At 45.3% G+C, this 21,212-nt stretch overlaps 1 protein-coding gene across 1 annotated transcript in view; it reads right to left on the bottom strand.

Annotated features, from left to right (window-relative positions):
* Window positions 1–21,212, bottom strand: part of EIF3J (eukaryotic translation initiation factor 3 subunit J) — a 211,892-nt gene that overhangs the window by 47,571 nt on the left and 143,109 nt on the right. Inside the window, exon 7 of the mRNA XM_078682965.1 lies at window positions 6,185–6,258. Within this exon, the coding sequence (XP_078539091.1) occupies window positions 6,185–6,258 (74 nt within the window). The remainder of the gene's footprint in view (window positions 1–6,184; window positions 6,259–21,212) is intronic.

Here is a 21,212-nt window from a genome sequence, read left to right as displayed (position 1 = left end):
TGGAAACTTGGGACCACTGGTTCTCTAGCGTTTACTGTAAGGGCCTCATTTGTAACCCGACGTTCGGGAAAATGAATATGCATGACACCATCAAACCTAGCAGAGATGATACCGGTCTGGCTATAGGATGAGGTATTTTTAGAAGATTGCGACCTTTGTGGAGTATTGATAATAGTCTCTCCTCCGAAGGAAACACTCTTGCGTTTGCAGCGTCTAGCGTAGCGCCAAAGTAGTGAATCCTTTGAGTAGGATTTAATATAGACTTTATAAGTTCACCCACAGGCCCAGTCGATTTAAGATTTGGATGCAGAAACTCAGATGATTCTGCAGGAGACTGGGAGAGGCCCTCTCGAGTAACTAGTCGTCTAAATAAGGATAGACGAAGATTTTTTGCTTTCTCATGAAGGCCGCCAACACCACCATGCATTTTGAGAAGGAGCGAGGAGCAGACTTGAGTCGGACAGGAAAGACTTTGAACTAGAAATGTGCTGACTATCCTGAATCGAAGGAACTTCCAGTGTTTTGGAAATTGGCATGTGAAAATATGCATCCTGAAGGTCTATGGAGCACATCCAATCCCCTTGATGGATGTGTAGGATGATTTGATGTAAGGCCAGCATCCTGAATCTCTCACTGAGAACGTATTTGTTTAAGAGTCTGAGATCTAGTATTGGCCTGAACTCCTTTTTTGGATCTCTCTTTGGAACCAAGAAGTAATGTGAATAAATCCCCTGTCGATGTTACCAGGGAACTTTTTCGATGGCCTGTTTTTGTAGCAGGATGGATACCTCCTCTTCCAGCAGATCTAGCTGACTGACTGGGATTTTTCGAGGAGGAACAGATGGTGGTGGAGACTTGAATCAAATTGAGTACCCATTCCGCACAATATTGAGGACCCATTTGTCCTGCGTTATTTTTATCCACTATTCCAAATGAAAACATATACTTACTCCCACCGGAGTGGATAACAGAGTTGGAGGAAGCAGGAACTCACTGCTTAGATTGTGGTTACGCTGTAGGAGGAGTTGGTCTAGAGCCCCATCTTACTCTACCAGGCTGTTGCTGATGGAAATGTGATCTTGCATGGTGTTGCTGCGAGGACCAATGAGGTGTTTGAACCCTTTGCTGGTATTGACAACGATCATAGGGTCGGTAACTACGTTGAGTCATTTTTGTCCTCCAAACCAACTGCCTCAAAGGTATCCAACTCTGATTTCATCCTTGACATCTCATCGTCCGCGTGAGAGCCAAAGAGAGATGTACCATTGAAGGGGTGGTTGAGTTTTCATGATCTCTGGTTTTAGTCCTTTGACCCATGAAAATCTCCTAGCACAAGTGCCATGTGAATAGCCATAGGCAGCAAGGTCTGAGGCTTCAGCTGCTGTGCTGATGACCTGATTCGCCACAAGACCTCCTTCGTGCAGAATCTCCTGAAAATCTTGCCAATCTTCCTTTGGTGACCATTCCATGCAGCCGATGCAATAACAGAGTCTGGTGGTGGGTCAGACCTCAGAAAAGAGGGTCCTGCTCTGGAGCACTGTACTTTAATATCCTCGATGACGCCACTCCCACCGAAGCCAGTGCCAGGAAAGTGTGGAGCCCGGTTCTAGCAAGCCAGGCACCAAGGGAAGAAGAGGTCTAGTGGAAGACCTGTGATGCAGAGTCTCGAAAAATACAGATGTTGATGGAACACAGCTGTAGGCACCTCAATATTGAGATTCGAAGTCCCCTCTACACAACACCTCGTTAAATGTAATATTATCCACTGGCGACACTAGCCAGTGGAGTGGATGAGAGCCTTTGATCATGATGATTCCGAAGACCATGAAGAAGGCCTGGGTCTTAGCTCTCTGGTTGAACTGTGCCTAGACCAGAGATAACTAGGGTGAGATCTTGATCTGTGTCTCCTCGAGGCTGTGGACTTTTGAGGTGTAATATGTCGCTCTTGCCTGGCAGGCGAATGAGAAAGCGAGTATATTTGAGAGTATTCTGAACCAGGGGTAGTTTCTGCATCTTTAATTTCCTTACACTCTCCAACCATCTTAGGGCGAGGTTAGTAGGCGGTGTATGGTGCACTGGAACCGGAGAGCCCTCCAGCGCTACCAGGACAATTCGCAGTTTGAGAGGATGACACAATTCATGCAAGCTCTTTACCAGTCAGATCGTGGATCTCCCTTGATGTAGACGGATCCCTTGACGTCGACACTGTTGAGTGATTTGTTCTCAGCCTCTTGGCTGGTCGAGACCTATGAGTGGAAATAGGCCTCGACATCTACCTCCTTGACGCCAACCCTGCCGGTTAGCTTCTTGGCGTCGGAGATTACCTTTTTCTTGACGGAGGTGACTTCCTTGACGGCGATGCTCACCCTGCTGTCGGCGACAAAGCAGTCGAACGGCTATGAGTGCATGCCGGGCTTGGCGTCGATGTTCTATGTACCTTCGACGTCGGTGGTGTTCTCGACGGCGACCTCACCTGTCGGCGATGTGTCTTAGAGTGTCTGCCTTCCACCATCGTAGGTGAGCCTGACTCGGACCGCCTGCGAGACAGTGTAGAGGTTAGTCGTTGAGAAGTCTTAACCGTACCTGAATTAATCCCCTTCGACGGCGCAACAGTCTTTGTCGTCTGTCGGCACCGGGGATTTCGACGCTGAAGAGGACAAGGGTATTTTTGCTGTTGACTTTTCCCTTGATGGCGAATTTGATGAATGTCTTCGTTTTTCACCTTTTTTCTTGTGCTCTGGTCTTCTTTGAGAGGCGGGCTCTTTAGAGGAATGTCCTTGCTTGCCACTTGCGGATTTTGCTCTCTCCTGCAAAGCATGAAGCTTTATCTTCACAAAGGGTTCTTCTTGAAAATTGTTGGCAGTAGTAGCACTTGTCAGGCCTTTGTGTAGATTGTAGACACACAATACAGACAGAGTGCGGATCAGGCGTTGCCATTTTCGTCCCACGGGAAGGGCACTTAATAAATAAGGCCAGCATTTTGACAGGAAAAATAGCTGCAAAGTCAGAAAAAATTATGATGATAGTACAATAAGTACTAAAAACGTTGAGTGAAGACAGAAAATCTCACTTGAAAAGATCAATTAGTGACAAAAAAAGCAGTGACATGATAAATGCTCCACGATCCTCACAAAAGGAGCACGAAAAAAGAACTGACCTAACTGTCACCTGTGGGGCATGATGGGAGCCTGGAGGTCCTGAAGGTCTTCAAGGCACGGCGCCAGTTTTTTTCTGAGGGTTATATATGCAATATTCTAGGCTAATCTGCCGGCTATCACCTTGCCTTTTTCCCTTGGAAAATAAAGGCCATGTTCAGAAACAAGTTGGAGGTACATTTTCTTTGTCATGAAAATGTTATTTTATATGTTTAAGTATTTCAAACGAAAAAATTCAATGCAATAAAGGCATATTTGAGCCTTGTATTATGGTTTAAGCTGCATAATTTATATACGTGTGAAATATATATATTATGCACCTACCAAAGGTGCATAAAGACCGGTTGAAACCCCCAGGGCGCCCTATAATTTCATCAATTGGAGGATTGTTGGAAAATATGTCGAAGTTCATTGACTTCTATTTGTTTCTGTTTGTGGAGGAACTCACCAGTTACACTAGAGACACCAAAGGCTTCCTACGCTATATCGAGGGGAGTCCGTGGGACCCTGATTTCTTAATGGTGACCCTAGATATAGCCAGCCTTTACACCAACATCTCTCATGAACAAGGCCTAGACGCTATTACCCAGACTTTGCAACAAAGACCACATGAACTCAGAGAACATAGTGAGATGCTCATTGACTTTCTTCGTTTCTGTTTGTTTAATAACATCTTTATTTTTCAGGAACAGATCTATCGCCAGAGACGGGGGACAGCCATGGGGGCCTGCTTTGCCCCCAGCTACACAAATTTATTCGTCGGCTGGTGGGAGAAGCGGGCTGCATGGTCGGACTCCTGTGACCATTGGGTTGATAAGACCATAATTTGGAGGCGCTATATTGATGACCTCTTTTTGGTCTGGAAAGGTGTTAGAAAGTCAATTGAGGCATACATCAGACATCTCAACAGCAATTACTTAAATCTTAAGTTTTCTGGGGAAATCAGCAATACTGAAGTAACCTATCTAGATGTGAGAATCTTTGTAGGTGATAACAAATTGCAAACATCACTCTTTAGAAAGCCCACTGCGGGAAACTCAGTGCTTCATGCACGTAGCAGCCATCCCACAAGTCTCAAAAACAGTATCCCCTATGGGGAACTTTTGCGCATTAAGCACAATAGCTCCAGACCTAGTGATTTCCAACAAGCAGGGGAAGAGAGAAAGATTCAGGCAGTGTGGCTATAAGGAGAGAGTCTTGAGCGAGGCATGGAGAAAGGTGCAGAGTAGAGACAGAACTGACCTGATTAAAGATACGCCAAAGAACAGAACTGTCCTAGAAACCAATCTCAGGCTCATTACCAATTTTTCTAAAGCTGCAAAGAACTTGAAGAAAATAATTTTTTCTAATTGGAAAATCCTTAAATCCGACCCTATCATCGGCCGTGATATACCTGCACAACCGTCCATAACCTTCCGTAAGACAAGATCACTAAAAGATCTATTGGTACAAAGCCATTTGGCACCTATCAGTCGAGGTATTCAGGGCCTAAAGGGCTTCTATCCCTGCAATAAATACAAGGCATGCACTGATAGTAAAAAAGTCACCACCTACCGGGTAAAAGTGATCCAGTAGTGATTATAAAATTCATGAATTGTCTGACACCCTACGTTGTATATTGTCTGAGCTGCCCCTGTGGCCTCAGATACATAGGGAGCACTAAACACCAAGCCAAGATTCGTATCCTGGAACATCAAAGAGCGATAGAGAATAACGATAGTAATTACCCAGTAGCGCGACATTTCCATATACATCATAATAGCAATCGCAAACTCTTGAGTTATTTCTGTCTTGACCATGTGGCTGTAGACTCCAGGGGAGGGGACCGAGAAAAACGCCTCAGGAGATTGGAGTCCCGCTACATTATTGATTTGGCCACAAAAACACCTTTGGGTCTCATATGGGTGAGGAGTTGAAGGTACACCTGTAAATACTGTATCATGGATTGTATATAATAACTGGTATTCTCGGTTTATTTGACTCACCTTGGGAACTTAGAGCTTCGGGTTCGAATTAGGAGTTATCTTCCCTCAAATCAACATTGCACTTTGCACATATTAGCTCATGTATATTTGTATATATCATTTTTTTTTGTCAGAGTATGGTAGCACTAACTAGATTCTAGTGAGACAGTATTGTGTATGAAAGTTTTTGCTTTGGAGATAGCGTTTTGATTGCCCATTCGAGGGCTTCAACAGTTTTCTATTTGCTACAACGGGACATATCCATCACAAGCATTTGATTTATGTATTCAAACGATCAATTTCCATGCAATTTTTGGTTCCCGCTGTTCTGGATTGTATTATATTTCTCCATGTCACACAATCATTTATTGCAATTTTGATTACCTTTTGTAAAATAATGTCTACATTAACTCTGTGAAGATCAAGTGCAAGTGTCGATACATGTTTATTCGTCTTTAGCCAGAGATATTGCCTGATGTTAAAATGGCGGCCTGGCGAGACCATTCCCGTGAGATCTGGTGAGACAATGTGTGTATATGTTGCAGCGTTATGGCGGCCGCCTGTAACTGACGAAGGCGTACCGCCGAAACGCGTCTTTTATGTGTGCAATAAATCCGCTCTGGATTTGACCCCCGCGAGTGCAGTTTCCTTGTTCGTGTGCATTATATACATATACATACATATACATACATATACATATACATATACACACATATATACATATATATACATATATATACACACATATATATATATACACACACACACATATATATATATATATATATATATATATATATATACATATATATACATAAAAATATACATAAATAAAGGTATATGCATATATTTTTTGTTAATGCCTCAGGGTCCCCGCACGTGGGCGGGACTATTCAGTGCTTATGACTATTGATGAGTATCCCCTGGAAGAGAACATGCATTTAAAATTAAGTTGAGGGTTGGGGTAGAGTCACTGTTAGATGGAGTGAGGTTTGCCCTCCAAACTACTCTCTGCCAGGAGGCACCTATCCATTTCTACTGAGGGGTTACCACCAATCTACTTACCTTTTCTTGTTTCTGCTTTTCACTATATAGCGCAGACAATGAAGTAGAAATCTTCTTCAAGTCGTCCACTTCCACTACAAATAAAAAAAGAAAAAGTGAGGTGAATGTAGGAAATAAAAGAATAACAAAAGTTACCTGTAAACTGTGGTTCTCCAGTATTGGCGTCTTTCATAGATTCACGTGCTTGAATAATTCCCCGTAGTCGAAGTGGGAGTCCCATGGTACATAAAATAGTAGTAAGAAAACATATACATAAAGAACACACACATATATATATATATATATATATATATATATATATATATCAAAAAATAAATTTCAAGGTACATCTAAAAGAAATAAAACCTTAAAATACCATAGAACAACATTGGCCCATATAAAGTATATAGGCAGAATTCACTTCAGTAGCATATCCATGTCATTATAATGGTCCACATTCTAGCCAATCAGGCTGTAGCACCCTCTAGAACGTTCGCCTCAGAAGCTCAAGCCCTCAGATTTTCGTAGCACAAGAGTGACCAAAAGTGCATGAGGAGAAGAGAGCCTCTGAGGGGAGGAAGGGTGGGTCGCATGTGAATCTATGAAAGACACCAATACTGGAGAACCAGTTTACAGGTAAGTAACTTTTGTTCTTCTCCAGTATTAGGTGTTTCTTTCATAGATTCACAAGCTTAAATAAGAATAGAAAGTAGTACGCCATCATACTAAGAGTCATAAAAGGCAATAATGAAAGATATTGATATAAATACACATTTGCAACATTTACAAAAATGACAGGAGGCGGGAAGCAAGAGAGGCTCACCTTTATTTGAAGAGATTTCGCAGCACCGCTTGCCCTACAGCAGTGTCCGCAGTGTCAGCTGTCTCCAGACAGTAGTGCCTCGTGAATGTGTGTCTGCTGGACCACGTTGCCGCCCTGCATATCTGATGCAGAGGCACTCCAGCAAACAGAGCAGTAGATGAAGCCACTGCCCTTGTCGAATGTGCTCGCACAGGAGCGGAAAGAGGCTTGCCAGCAGAAATCAACGAGCAATGGTTTGTTTAGTAAGTGGATGTCCCTTGCGCATCCGTCCATAAGCCACAAAGAGCTGGTCTGACTTTCTAACGGCAGCAGTGCGTTGGATATAGAATTTGGGGCATCGTTTCAGGTCCAGGGAATGAAGAGAACGCTCAGCAGGAGACTGAGGGTTAGGGAAAAAAGTTTTACGTAATACCAGTTCATTAAGGTGGAAGTCTGAAGGGACTTTTGGTATAAACTTAGGGTTTGTACGTAGGGCAACAGCGTCCTTTGAGAACTGAAGAAATGGTGGCTGAATGGTAAAAGCCTGCATGTCGCTCACTCGCCTTGAGGACGTGAGTGCGAGGAGAGAAACTTTCCAAGTAAGGAATTTTAAAATCCGCTGAAAGGATAGGATAGGTTCAAATGGTGACTTGAGAAGCTGGGCTAAGACAAGATTCCGACGCCAAGAAGGTGGAGGACGCCGGACAGGTGGAAACATCCGTAAGAGACCTTTAAAGAATTGACGAATGATCCGAGAGGAGTACAGAGATGTGGATCCATTGTGTCGGAAACGTGAAAGTGCAGCCAGGAAAACCTTGAGTGGAATGTGATAGTCCTGACTTTGCCAAAAGGAGGAAGAAAGAAAATATTTGCTCAGGGGTAGGGAGCATAGGATCAATGTTCTCCGAGTGGCACTGAACACAAAACCGCTTCCATTTTAATTTATAGGTTTTGATGGTGGAAAATGCCTGTGCGTGAGCAAGGACCTTTCTGCAGTCAGGATCAATATTCAGGTGGGCAAACTCGTGGTGCTCAGGTTCCAAGCGTGAAGCTGGAGAGATGTCGGGTCTGGATGGCAAATCTGCCCGTGGTTCATGGTGAGAAGGTGCGGCAGTGGGCGGAGAGGGATCGGATCGCACTGGGAAAGAAGAAGGAGATCCGTGAACCACAGTCGACGCGGCCACCTGGACGCAATCAACAGGATTTGACAAGGTTGCATTCTCATTCTGCGCGGGAGGCGAGGAATTAGAGGGATTGGCGGAAAAGCGTACATGAATCCTTTCGACCAGTTGATCGGAAATGCATTTCCGCTCGACCCTTTGTGGGGATGCCAGCTTGCGTAGGCATTAGCGGTTGAGTGGAGTCGCAAAGAGATCCAGCTCTGGCTGGCCCCACCGGCGAAAGACATACTCCAGAGTTGGCTGATGGAGTTCCCACTTGTGATTGTCTGTGACCGATCGACAGAGTCTGCGAGGGCGTTGGACACACCCGGAACGTGAACTGCAGTCAATTGGACTCGATGTTGTATTGCCCATTCCCAGATCTGCTGTGCCTGTCTGGAGAGCAGAACAGACCGCGTACCCCCTTGTTTGTTGAGGTAGTGCATACTGTACTCACCATTAGAAACTCTCCTTCCACCAGCAGACAGAATGATTTCAGGGCGAGGAAGATAGCCAGGAGTTCCAGCCGATTGATGTGCCATTTGCGCTGGTCCGCAGTCCACTTGCCCTGGACTGATAATCCTTCGAGGTGCGCACCCCATCCCTCTAAGGAAGCGTCCGTCGTAAGGGTAAGCGTGGGGGCTGTGTTCTGAAACATATGCCCTGTCGCAATGTTCGGAAGGTGAGCCCACCATTCCAACGCGCCCTGAATGTGAGGGGTCAAAGAATTTGCCGTTGAACCACCCTGAGACTTGCTTCCATTGTTTGTCCAATTCTTCTTGGAGAACTCTCATGTGCAACCTGCAATTGGGGATTAGCGGTATGCAGGACGAGGTCGTGCCCAGAAAGGATTTTAACATTCGGACAGAAACAGACTTTCTTCAGCGCAGAAGAGCCGCCAATTTGGTAATGCGATCCTGGCGTTCTTGAGAAACAAACACCTTCGCTATATGCGTGTTGATCAATGCCCCCAGAAAGACTCTTTGCTGTGCTGGATGGACATGCAACTTCTCGTGGTTGATGGGCTTTGAAGACAGGCAAGTCTGAGTGTGCTGTTGTACTGCGAGAAAAGTTGGCGCCTTTATCAAGCAGTCGTCCAGATAAGGGTAGACTTGTATGCGTAGATACGCCGCAACCGGAGACATGATCTTTGTGAAGACTCTCGGGGCGGGACGAAGGCCGAAAGGTAGAACTTTGAATTGGAAGTGTTTTGATCCTACTTTGAAGCGAAGGTACTTCCTGTGTCGTTGATGGATTGGCACATGAAAGTATGCATCTTGAAGGTTGACTGTGGAGAGGAACTCTCAGGGGTTGAGGAACTGCAAAATTTCCAGCAAGGTCAGCATTCGAAATGTTTGGGATTTGATGAACTTGAGGGCTCGGAGGTCTAATATCGGGAGCCGCTCCCCCGATTTCTTCTTGATAAGAAAACAGCGGGAATAAAAGCCCGTCCCTTGTTGAAATCTAGGAACCACTTCGACTGCTCCCTTTTGGATCATAACTGCAACTTGTGCAAACAGTTCCTTTAAGTGCGCTGGTGGGGGACCAGATGGTGGATGGTTGGGTGGAAATTTGAGAAATTCCAGGGCGTGGCCCTTTGAGATGACGTCCAAGACCCAACAGTCTGAAGTTATCTTCGACCAATCGGAAAAGTAGTGGGAGATTCGACCTCCAATTCGCCGAGCAGGATAAGGTTTGGATTTTGAAAAGTCATTGTTTTTTAGAGGTGTTACCTCCTCTGTAGGTGGTTTTCTTCTGTAAGGCCTGGAATCAGACTGCCGACTCTGGTTTTGGTTGATATAACGCTGTTTGTTATCACCGTAGGCGCGGTACTGGGATGAGCCTCGAAAATTGGAGGATGTGCCCCTGCCACGTGTTCCCTGAAATGGCCGCTTCTTGTACTGGAGAGAACCTAGGGCTCGAGCAGTGTCCGTATCTTTCTTGAAGGACTCTAAAGCATCGTCTACGTGCTTGCCGAAGGACTCTCCGTCGAAAGGTAAATCGAGTACCTTAGCCTGTACTTCAGACCGAAAAGACGTAGCCTTAAGCCAGACCTGCCTTCTTCAAGCAGCGGCACCTGCAAGCTGCCTGAAACCAGTTGACGAAATATCAATCGCACAGTCTATAATTTCGGATGAAACATTTTCACCCTCTAGTACGATCTTTAGTGCCTCTGCCTTGGAAGATTCCGGAATCAGATCGACAAGAGCTGCAATCTCTGACCACATTTGTCGGTCGTATCTGCCGAGGATGGCGAAGGAATTTGCCGCCCTGACCGTTGTTGCAGCCATTGTTGTGAATTTTTTGCCAATGGTATCCAGATGGCAACCATCCTGATCCGGCGGTGACGACAAAGGAGAAGCTGGGTTACGTGATCTCTTTTGGGCAGCCTGTGTAATGACTGAGTATGGCTTCGGTTGAGATACAAGGCAGGCAGGTGAATCCTCTGGCGCCTTATATTTTTGGTCAAGGCGTGGAAGCATCGCAGGAATGGAATTAGGCCGCTCCATGAGTTTAAGTCTCTCCTTCCAAATGAAATCAATTATTGGAATGGTATGCACCTGCTTTAAAGGTTGATCCTTGAAATCGTAAAGAAAACAGTCTTGCTGTTTGACGACCATGGGCAGGTGGAAACGTTTTGCGGCCCTCATTAAAAAGGTGGAAAGCCCCAATATCCACTGAGGGAGAAGCCAGAGGGGAGGCAGGAGGAGACTGCGTCTGGGCCTGATAATTATCCCAATCTGCTAGGACAGCGTCATCGTCTTGGTCAGTGTCAACATGGACATCATCATCAGTACCACGGTCCTGAAGAACTGGCGATCGTGGCGGTGGAACTTGTACAGGCTCCTGTGCTGGAGGTGGTGTTGGAGAGGCCTGCGAAGAAGGTGGAAAACGACGATTATAGTCGTCTAGCATGTGTGGCAGATTTGTAATTAAAGACATTGGCAACTGTGCCACAGGAACTCCAGGCTCCAAGTCCTGTTGCTCATCATGAATTGAGATGCGCGACTCCCTCTCGTAGGCATCCTCATCCTGATATTTGATATGTAGCTCCGATGGACTACTGGCGGGATGAAAAGTTTCATCAGCGTAGGAGCCATCAGAAGATTCCTCCTCAACAGACGCAAAGAGTTGAGCTGGGGGACCTGACCCATGCCGGACAGGGCTCAAAAACAGTGGAGCAGGACGTTTAACCGTAGTTGCAGTTACTACAGTGAAGGTGGTTGTAGTTGCCAGTGAAAAATGCTCCGTCGACGGTCCCATCGACGAGCTCATTGACGATGTCGTCACCGAGGGATTCGTCGTCGATGAGGTGGATGCCGTCGACGGAGTCAAGGCTTTCGTCATCGACGCCGCCGATGAGGATGTCATGGTCGTCGACGAAGTCTTGTGCGTCGACGGAGTCATCGACGACGAGGTAGACGTAGAGGTACTCTACGTCGACTATGCTGCAGTCGACGAAGCTGGTAGCATCGACGAAGTTTGACGACGTTTGTCGCTTAGGCTGGGTCGTCAACGAGACAGATCTCTTTGCCGTCAACAAGATTTTCAGAACTGAAGAAATAGGGCAAACCTCTTTGGCCATCGTCTACGATGTAGTCGTCGTCGATGCAGAGCAGGTAGTCGTCGATACAGAGCAGGTCGTCGTCGACATAGGCATTATGTCGATGGATCTCGTCGTCGACGGAAGTATCGACAATCCCGTCGACGAGCTGGCACTCGTTTTGGAGGACGAGGGCACAGGATGGGACTGCGACGTCGGAGAACTAGGTCCCGCAGGCGTAGAGGCCGGCAGTTCCCGTGGGGAGACTGACTTTGAAGTGTCCACAAGCAGCTTCTTTTTAAGGAATGGCGAAGGAAGCTCAGTGTCTGACCCACGCTTTAGAGAGGTCTTGGAATGACAGGAAGACACTCTCTAAATCAGACACAGGGTTGTCTGACGTCTTCAACCTCTGCAGCCACAGAAGGAGACGGGCGTCGCTATCTTTTAAGGTCTTTGCTGAAAATGTTCTGCAAAACTTGCAACTCCTCACCTCATGGTCCGGGTACAGGCAGAAGATGCATTTTTTATGAGGGTCCTCAGAGAAAAGGCGAAGTTTTCCACAGGCAGAACAAGGCCGGAATAAAGATCTTTTTGTAGAAGACATGTTGAAGATTTGAAGAGTTGAAGATTGAAGAAGCTGAGCAGAGCTCAGGGAGACTCCCTCACACACGACGTGCGGTAGAAAATCTGAGGGCTCGAGCTTCTGAGGAGAAGGTTCTAGAGGGTGCTACAGCCTGATTGGCTAGAATGTGGTCCATTATAATGACATGGATATGCTACTGAAGTGAATTCTGCCTCTATACTTTATATGGGCCATGTTGTATATATATATGAAAGCACCCGGCCGCAAGTGAAGGAGAGCAAACGGATCAGTGAGCCTTGTGATACATACACACACACACACACATGTACTTTATGTATATATGTTTTTTTACTACTATTTTATGTACCGTGGGACTTCCCCTTCGACGACGGGGAATTATTCAAGCATGTGAATCTATGAAAGACAGCCCTAATACTGGAGAATTTCTCTTAACCACCAACACTCGCATTATAAAGTTATGAAATATCTGTAGTGATGTATCCCTGCATCTGGAGGAAACCCATATGCAGAGTTGCAGCCAAAACCGAACTTCTAGGTATAAGGAAGCAAAGGGTTTTAATTAGTGAAGGTCTCTGTACTACTGGGGTTTTGTCTTTAGACCACCAGGATATCTGCACTTTTATCTACTACAATCACAGTAATGAGTGGCTCTGCACTCTGGGTTTTTTCATATAAATACGACAACTAAACAATTCACTTCCATATTGCTGTAGATCAAAACATCAGGATATATTGCTATAGGGATTTGCATTCCTACTCAATACCAATGGTCAAAATATGACAGAAAGCAGGCATGGCAGATAGGGTATACAGGGAACAAGTACAAGAGTTATAAGGGTAAAAAAAAAAAAATCATCGTTCGAATTTTATTTTGCTATCGTGGTAATTTTCATTGAATGATTGAGACAACAGAATACCTCAATCTATGTACATAACAGAACAAATCTTTGAAAAACCGTTTCAGTGAACAAGCATCTCAGTGATGCAGGACTTTCTATCTTTTTTTTTTAATAGGGCGGCAATGGGAAGCAGATAAATTACTGTTTTAAAAACAAAGTAGAAAATGGTGGATAGCGATCAAACTTTACATACAACATTTGACAATGCAGTTTTAGAGAACCCAAGAGGACCAGCTAACCTGTATACAGTTAAGTAGTGCATTTTGAGAGGAAGACCAAAGTAAGGATCCAATCAATACATTTACAAATATACTCAAGGTTTAACATGGATTATGATGTTTGTTAATGAATTCAAAGATGACCTATATGGTAGAGAACTAGGATTACATTCAAATAACAGTTCCTTCAGTGTGTATTCTTGTTAATATTCAGAAACAAACAAGCACACAAATTTAGACTCCACTGATTGTTTGACAAAGGCATGGAAAGAAAGGTATGAATCTTAACATGACATACTGCAGACAGGTCTGACCCACTAATGGGTCAGTTACAGAGCTAAAGGTACAGTAAAGTATAAAATGTGTGGACAACTCACCACATCGCTGCTGTGCAGTTCTTGGAGTCTGCAACATTTTACAATGGTAGCACTGAACTTCAATAGAAGCATCTTAGGAGCCTTCTGAAGGGGCCTGACACATTTTTGATTAAAAGGTTAATGCTGTATATTACTGATCGTTATTTAGTGTATTGAGGATGCTAAATCAGTTATGCAAGCTCCCGATTCACATATAGAAAGGCTATATTCCTCTCTCAAAAACACTGGTAAAACAGGGATGCCTGCAACTACACCGGTGATAAACAGTAATAGTATCCAAATCTACTTTAAATGGAAATCTGAAGGCCAGAGTAAGCCAAATATAAAACAAAGTGCCACTGTACCTTCTTGGACCTTGTGCAAAAACACTGACTCTTTGATACTACAGGGAATCAAGAGCCAGACCATCAAGTCGAGTTCAGGGAAAGCAGGCTGTGAAGAAAGATCTTGCGTAACAATGTGAACTGAAAGGCAAACCTTCCTTAGCACAGCTCGCGTTGCTCTTGAGGCAGGAGATTACCTAAACACCACAATTGGAGTGGGAGGTACAGGGCACTAAGCCCTATCATCATTCTGTGTTGCTTCAATTTTGTGACTGTACTGAGGAGAGATACTAGAAAATAAAAAGTTTAGATAGGTTCCTGGAAAGGCCATTACTTTGGAGTTAAATCTATGGTAACTAGGATATGAAGTCTGCACCTTTTGCTGATCTGGCAAATATTTCAAAATGTTTACTCTCTCAACAGAGAATGCTTGAACCAGCACTTTGCCTTGCAGTGTATACTCACACTCTTCAAAAGGTGCTTGTTCAATCACTTTTTTTTTAATGCAGTTTTATATAGCGCGAACTAGAACAGTTTTCCTTTGGCAATTGTAAATCTGGATAAGGTATTCCTGTATTATAAGGACTGAGGCTAATGTCCGTGCCAAATTCTGAGACACCATGGATGGGGCCCTTGACTGCATCCCATCCATTTGTTCAGATTGTGCAACGGTCTAGCTGGATCAAGACTGTGCTTGGTGTTGTGAATAGAAGAAATGACAGATACTGCTTTCACCTTTAGTTTATTTCTATGGTATAATTAGTCCCTGGTTAACAATTTTCCATGTAGATGGGAAAAGGCCCGCTCAACAATCTCACAATAGAATGACTGCCGAGTTAGAGTAACTTGACAAGTAACTTCCATCTGTCTTCTGTTATCTGGCATTGCAGAGTCTTGATACGCTCATGTAGAGTTTATGTACATACAGCATCATGGATCACAAACGAAGGGTAAATATTTCCAGCTCTTTACTGAAAAATCTCTTAAGCCAAATACATTTTAGTAAAAAGACAGCCAGCCCTCTAAAGAATAATAGTTTCCAAGTACTGGATCGCTTGTACTGGTGTGGTTATTTTTATAGGTTTTCTGGATGAAGTAATAATTTAGATGCTTCTGTAATTCATGATTTACCTTCTGGCAAACCTGAGGTGTTATTAATAGATTATAAAGGTATGGGTAGACTAAACATTCAGGCATCTTAGATTGCCATACATCTGAAAAATGCATGTGAGGCCAGCATAAAGCTGAAGAACTTTGTACTGTTTAGTGTTGGCTGCAGATCTTGAAATGAAGAAATAGCATGTCCTATTTGAGGATTCATATAAATGTTTGCATTAGCAGCACCCTAAATTGTTTTGATTTAATGTGGATTGGAAATCCTGCTTTGGTCATTTGAGTTGGGTAAAGGCCAAAGTATTTTGTTTATCTGGTGCTTTGAAATTCAAACTGCCTTGAGCTTAAAAGAGGCAACATCTGCCACAACTGGAACAGTAGACAAGGCTTCAACACCCAGAGTGGAACAATGGCTTGGTAACTTGAAAATCCAAGCTTGTACCCTTTCCTTTTGGTCTTTCTTGTGTTTAATATGAAGAATTCAATAGGATACCTGGTGCTGATTTGGTGAATTGTTTCAATTTCTGGGGCTCACTACCACACTGCCAAGTGTTTTGTTTTTCTGCCCTAATCAATGGTCTGTCTTCATTTACTAAGTTATTATTGAAAAAGTATTCTTTCTTCCACTATTTTACCCCCACACAACTCACCTACAATACAGTCTGTAGACCAAAATGTCTGTCTCTGTTGACACTTGAAACTTTACTTCCCCCTCAAATTTTCTTTGTTACACTGTCAATATAACTATCATTTCTTCACTTTCCATCTCGATCTAATTGCACATTGAGATTCAGCAAGCCCTAGTCATCTTGAGCATAGCCACTCTTACTTTCAGGTCCGATTTAAGATGCTACCATTTGCTACACGTCCCAGAATGTAGCATAGAGGGATACTGGGATAGATGTATGAATACTGAAAAAGGCATGATCCAAACCTTTTGGTCGATATGCAGTGTAGTTTGAAATTCTGGTCATAATCTCAGGAATAAAGGAAGTTAGCCATCGAGACCGAGTGCTACTCGCTATTGTTTTTAATGGATACTGGAGGTCATGGTCTGCCTTTAGTGCGCACCAGCGGTAAGAGCATGGCACAAGTGAAGTGAACACAGATATCCGCTTCACCATCAACCTCATACAATACACATCTGACCCCACTCCTACCAAGCTACTTTCAAAATACATTCAAATGGAACGATTCCAAGAATGCACCATCTTAACCTTATAACCCTCCGGTTAGCATACTTTTAGCATTCACATCCAACAGTGGTACTTAAATCTCTAGCTCAGTACAGGCATTTACCCTAAACCTTTTAAATAAATAGTGGCTCAAAATACCACAAAATAACAAAAAGAAAGAAAAACGAAAGCAGATCCTTTTTCTCCTGCCATCTAAGATTCAGTGTCTGACTTCTATTTATAAAAGGCTGAAATGACTGGTCTTAACACCACCACACTGCTTTCTCCTCAACCTAACCAAATCCCTCTAATCAGGTTTCGCAATGTACATTTCACAGAAACTACTCCTTACACACGATGAACTTCATCACCATTGCACTTCAAACCAGTCTCGCTTTAATTTTTATAACCCTGGACTCATCCTCTACCTTAGTCACTGCATGGCTATCTTTTAACTTATTATGCATCACTGGAGTTTCTCACATGTAGTACTCTTCCGCCATTTGCATGGGACTCAAGAGATGGGAGTGCCACTATATACCACCTTTGTGACATTGCCCTATTACTCCTCAATTGACCGCTATGCACAGCACATCTAAATCATTTATTTTCCAGCGTTACCAACTTATTCCCAGGCATGCGTTTCAGACTACATAACAGCCATCTGATACTGCATGTCACTACAGTTGCTAGTATTGAACAAAGAACCTGAAATCCTAGATTTACCATTCACCACTGCCCCTACTACCTTCTTATGGTCACCATCATATTCCAGCTACTCATTCACCACTGCCCCATCTACCCTCTTATGGTCACCATCATATTCCAGCTACTCAATTTCCCTTCACTGGCTAGAAACTCAGAGCTTCTCTTTAGCCAATGTTTGAACAGGACAGCTTTCATCACCAGTAAAGCCACAGTGGTAGGTTTTCAATTACAGGGAATGAGCACATTTCGCTTATTGATCATTCAATTGCATTAATTCACTGGCTTCAGTAGACCAGACTACTTGTAAGTGTTCTGGTAGACCTTCAACTTTTACTACGCACCTCTAGAGAAGGTTCTAAATATTGGTCCCTATCTGACACATCACGCTACAGATGAACAAGACTTTGGCTCGGTCAATGACCTTCAGGGAATACCTACACCACTCTGCTGCACCTTTATTAGGCCAATTTCAGTGGCACCACCATTGGTGCCACTGACTCACTCTAAGAGTTTAAACGAACACCGAAACATACTTCCTGCAAAACACTAGCTGAAACTACAAACAAAATGGATAACCAACCATTCAACTGCAATTATGTAAAAAGGTAATGCAATTTTGTTCAAATCTGTTTTATTTTCCAACATAAAGACAAAACACCCGGCCAGGTGTAAACAGCATCATGCCCACAACCCTATTCAGGGCCGGCCGCGTAATATAGAGTTAAAAAGGGACAGTAGATTGGTAATTTAAACACAGCATGACGCCTACAACCAGTGTTGGGCCGGCCACGTGGCTTAGCCTAGAAGGCAATACTGATTAGTTGTGTTGCTGTACAGGGCCCCTAAAAACTTCAATATTAAAACATGGGCAAGAGGTCCAAAGGAGAGAGAGAACAAAGAAGAGCAGAAGGTAAGAAGACAGGGAAAGAGCGAATGGCAGCATTTAGACAGTAGTAGAGGAAGAGGTCGTGCGGGTGGGGGAGGCGTGGGGGGGGTGGGGATCGATGAAGACGGGGCCAATGTTCTAGGGGATCCTATTACTTACAGGGGGAGGTTACGCGTAGAGTGGGCCGGTTGCAGGAGTAGTCTATTGGGGTCAGGCGGGAGGACAGCATCTTCGAAAAGGAGTAGCGCTCTAAGCTTGGCGGGTAGATACTGTGCATGTTCTAGCTTACACAGATAATTAACTAGGGGTTGCCAAACTGCGGCGAAGCGAGTATCACATGCTTGTAGACGCGCTGTAAAGAGCTCCATGCTTATGACATGCCATAGGCACACGTACCAAGTGGCGATAGGGGGCCCCTTCGTCCTCTTCCAGTATAGCGCTATAAGTTGCTTGGCTGCTCCAAGCATATGCAATGCTATAATCCAATCGCTTCGGGTGATAGCCTTTAAGTTGGCCGGTTTGATGCCCAATGGAATTGTGTTCATAGACTCAGGCAGGGGGAAACCAAGTACCCGTTTGATATGACTAAGGACTTCCTTCCAGAACAAGGTCAGAAGTGGGCAGGCCCACCAGACGTGTATGAAAATCGCCAGATGCAGCCAAACACCTCCAGCATATGGGAGAAGAGGCCGGAAACATTCTGTGCAGACTATCCGGTGTGTAATACCATTGGGTCATGATTTTGTATGCATTTTCCGTCTGCGGGATACTGCGGAAGACCCTGGGTATGTCGCGCCATAAACTACCCCACTGCGCGGGTGTAATTTCTGTATCGGACATCAGCTGCCACTTGCGCTGGTATGGATGAGTTGGCATCGCAGGGGGGTGTTGTAAAATCCGACATGAGCGAGAGACAAGGCCCTTCGACTCAAAGGAACAGACTAGCCGCTCAAAGGGGATGAATGGACTGGTAGCTGCCTGTTGCATCTCCCCCGAAGTGACCCAGTGCTGCAGTTGTGCATACTGTAGTTTAGATCCCAGTGGGAGGCCAAATTCTTCCCTGCGCAAAAGTTTCAAGCACTCCCCCCCCTCGTAGAGGTCGCAGATGGGTACAGGGGGGACCACATCCTCCCTGTACCCATCTATCAAAAACCTGGGAGCGGTAGGCCGGGGGAAATAGCGGGTTGCCCGCGATGGGAGTGTGGGGAGAGGGAAAGGTTGTAAGGCCCCTGCGTACCGCCACCTTGTCCCAGATGTCCAATACCATTTTAGTGGGTATCTCCGTATAGGCGCTTCTAGAGCGCGCTGTACGGTGGAGCCACGTCAGGTCCCAGATGGTGCGCCCCGTGACCATCCTGTCCATATGGAACCAGACCTTTTCACTTTCAGTGGTTGTCCCCTCTGACGCAAAGCGGAGATGGGAGGCCCAGTAATAGTCTAAAAGGTTGGGACAGGCTAACCCTCCTCTATCGCGCAGCAGCATAAGCATCTTCTGGGAAAATCTCGGACTACGCCCACCCCATATGAACGTGGTAAGGTCACGTTGAAGGCACTGTATCTGATGATGCGGGATCGGGGTGGGTAGGCATTGAAATAAGTACAATATTTTAGGGAGGACGGTCATTTTGAAGTCTGCCCAGCCATGACATCATCAGGGGTTTCCACCTTCGTAAGTCCTTCAGCACGGCCCTCCTACATTCCCGCCAGTTGATTTGAGTCCATGTATCTAAGGTGGGGGGTTAGTTCAAAACCTAGATATTAAATATGGTTGGCAGCCCACTGATACGGCGCAAGACTCTCCAGGGTAGGTATTTCCTCCTTAAGAATTGTAAGATTCAAGACCCAAGATTTGCCATGGTTGATTTTGACGCCTGATGCCCGTTCGAAGGTTTGTAGCAAGGAGTGTAAGTCCGGGAGAGATATGTGCGGGCGTGAGTGTAAGGATGAGGTCGTCGACGAAAAGCGCCACCGTATTCGGTCTACCCCCCCATAGAGATGCCATGTATGTCTGCCCTTTGCCTAATCATATCCGCTAGGGGTTCCACCACGAGGGCAAACAGTAGAGGTGATAGTGGGCATCCCTGCAGAGTACCCCTATGAATGAGAAAGTGCTCAGTGAGTTGTCCATTAACCCCGACCCTGGCCTGTGGGGACAGATATGGCGCCATGATCCGAGAGATAATATTCCGGCCTAGCCCGACTCTCTGCAGCACCGCTCGAAGGAAAGCCCAATCCACCCGGTCAAATGCCTTCTCCGCATCAAGCGATAGAAGGCAAGCTGGTATTTTCCAGGCGTGTGCTTTCCCTACCAAGTGTGCAATTCTACGTACATTGTCCGCCCCTTGATTGCGGATGAAGCCAACTTGGTCCGGCTCCACCAAACCAGGCATGTGGGGGTCCAGACGTTTGGCAAAATTTTGGTATAAATTTTAAGGTCAGTGTTCAGTAACGCTATGGGACGGTAAGAGGCGTACAGCACGGGATCCTTCCCGGGTTTGGGTATGAGTGCTATTTCCGCCATGCCCATGGAAGGTGTCGGTCCATCTGCGTCAGAGAAAGAATTGTAAAATCACAAGAGGTGGGGCACAAGCTGTGTCTGAAACATGCGGTAGAAGGCCATTGGCAGGCCATCTGGACCCAGTGTCCTTCCAAGAGGGAGGTCCTTTAGCGCCAACGCCATCTCCTCCGCAGTTAGAGGCCCCTCCAGAGCCGGGGCGTGATGTGGATGTATCGGGGTCCAAGCACACTGATTTAATGCATCCTCAATGAGCTCTGGGGACGGTGATTCTGCCTCAGAGTGCAGCATAGTAGGCACTAAAGGCCTCGCATTTGGCCCGCTCTGAGGTGACCCGAGCACCGTCTGGGAGTTGAATATTAGCTATGTGAGCCTTCGCTATCCGTGCTCTCAGACGCCTCGCCAATAGCCCGCCCACCTTATCCCCCCTTCATAATACCGCTGCTTCAGGGCTATCAGGAATCTTTCCTCTTTATTAGTGCGCAAAACGCGAATTTGTCCCCGGAGGTTTGCAAGCCACCGTCGAGATGCAAGAGAGGTGCGGGCCTAATCCTATTTTTCTGCTGCCTTAATGTCTGCAGAGAGGCTATCTTCCATAAGCCGGGCCTCGCGTGCCCACACAATCGAGAGCGAGGTGATATGACCTCGAATCGTGGCCTTGAAAGCATCCCACACCACGGGGAAGGGCGTCTCAGGGGTTTTAATTGCTCGCGAAGTAAGAGTCA

The sequence above is a fragment of the Lissotriton helveticus genome, chromosome 3_1 (assembly GCF_964261635.1).
Source record: "Lissotriton helveticus chromosome 3_1, aLisHel1.1, whole genome shotgun sequence".
NCBI classification, from domain to species: Eukaryota; Metazoa; Chordata; class Amphibia; order Caudata; family Salamandridae; genus Lissotriton; species Lissotriton helveticus.
Note: the sequence above shows the minus strand (reverse complement) of the source record. Positions and strands in the feature narration are given on the sequence as shown.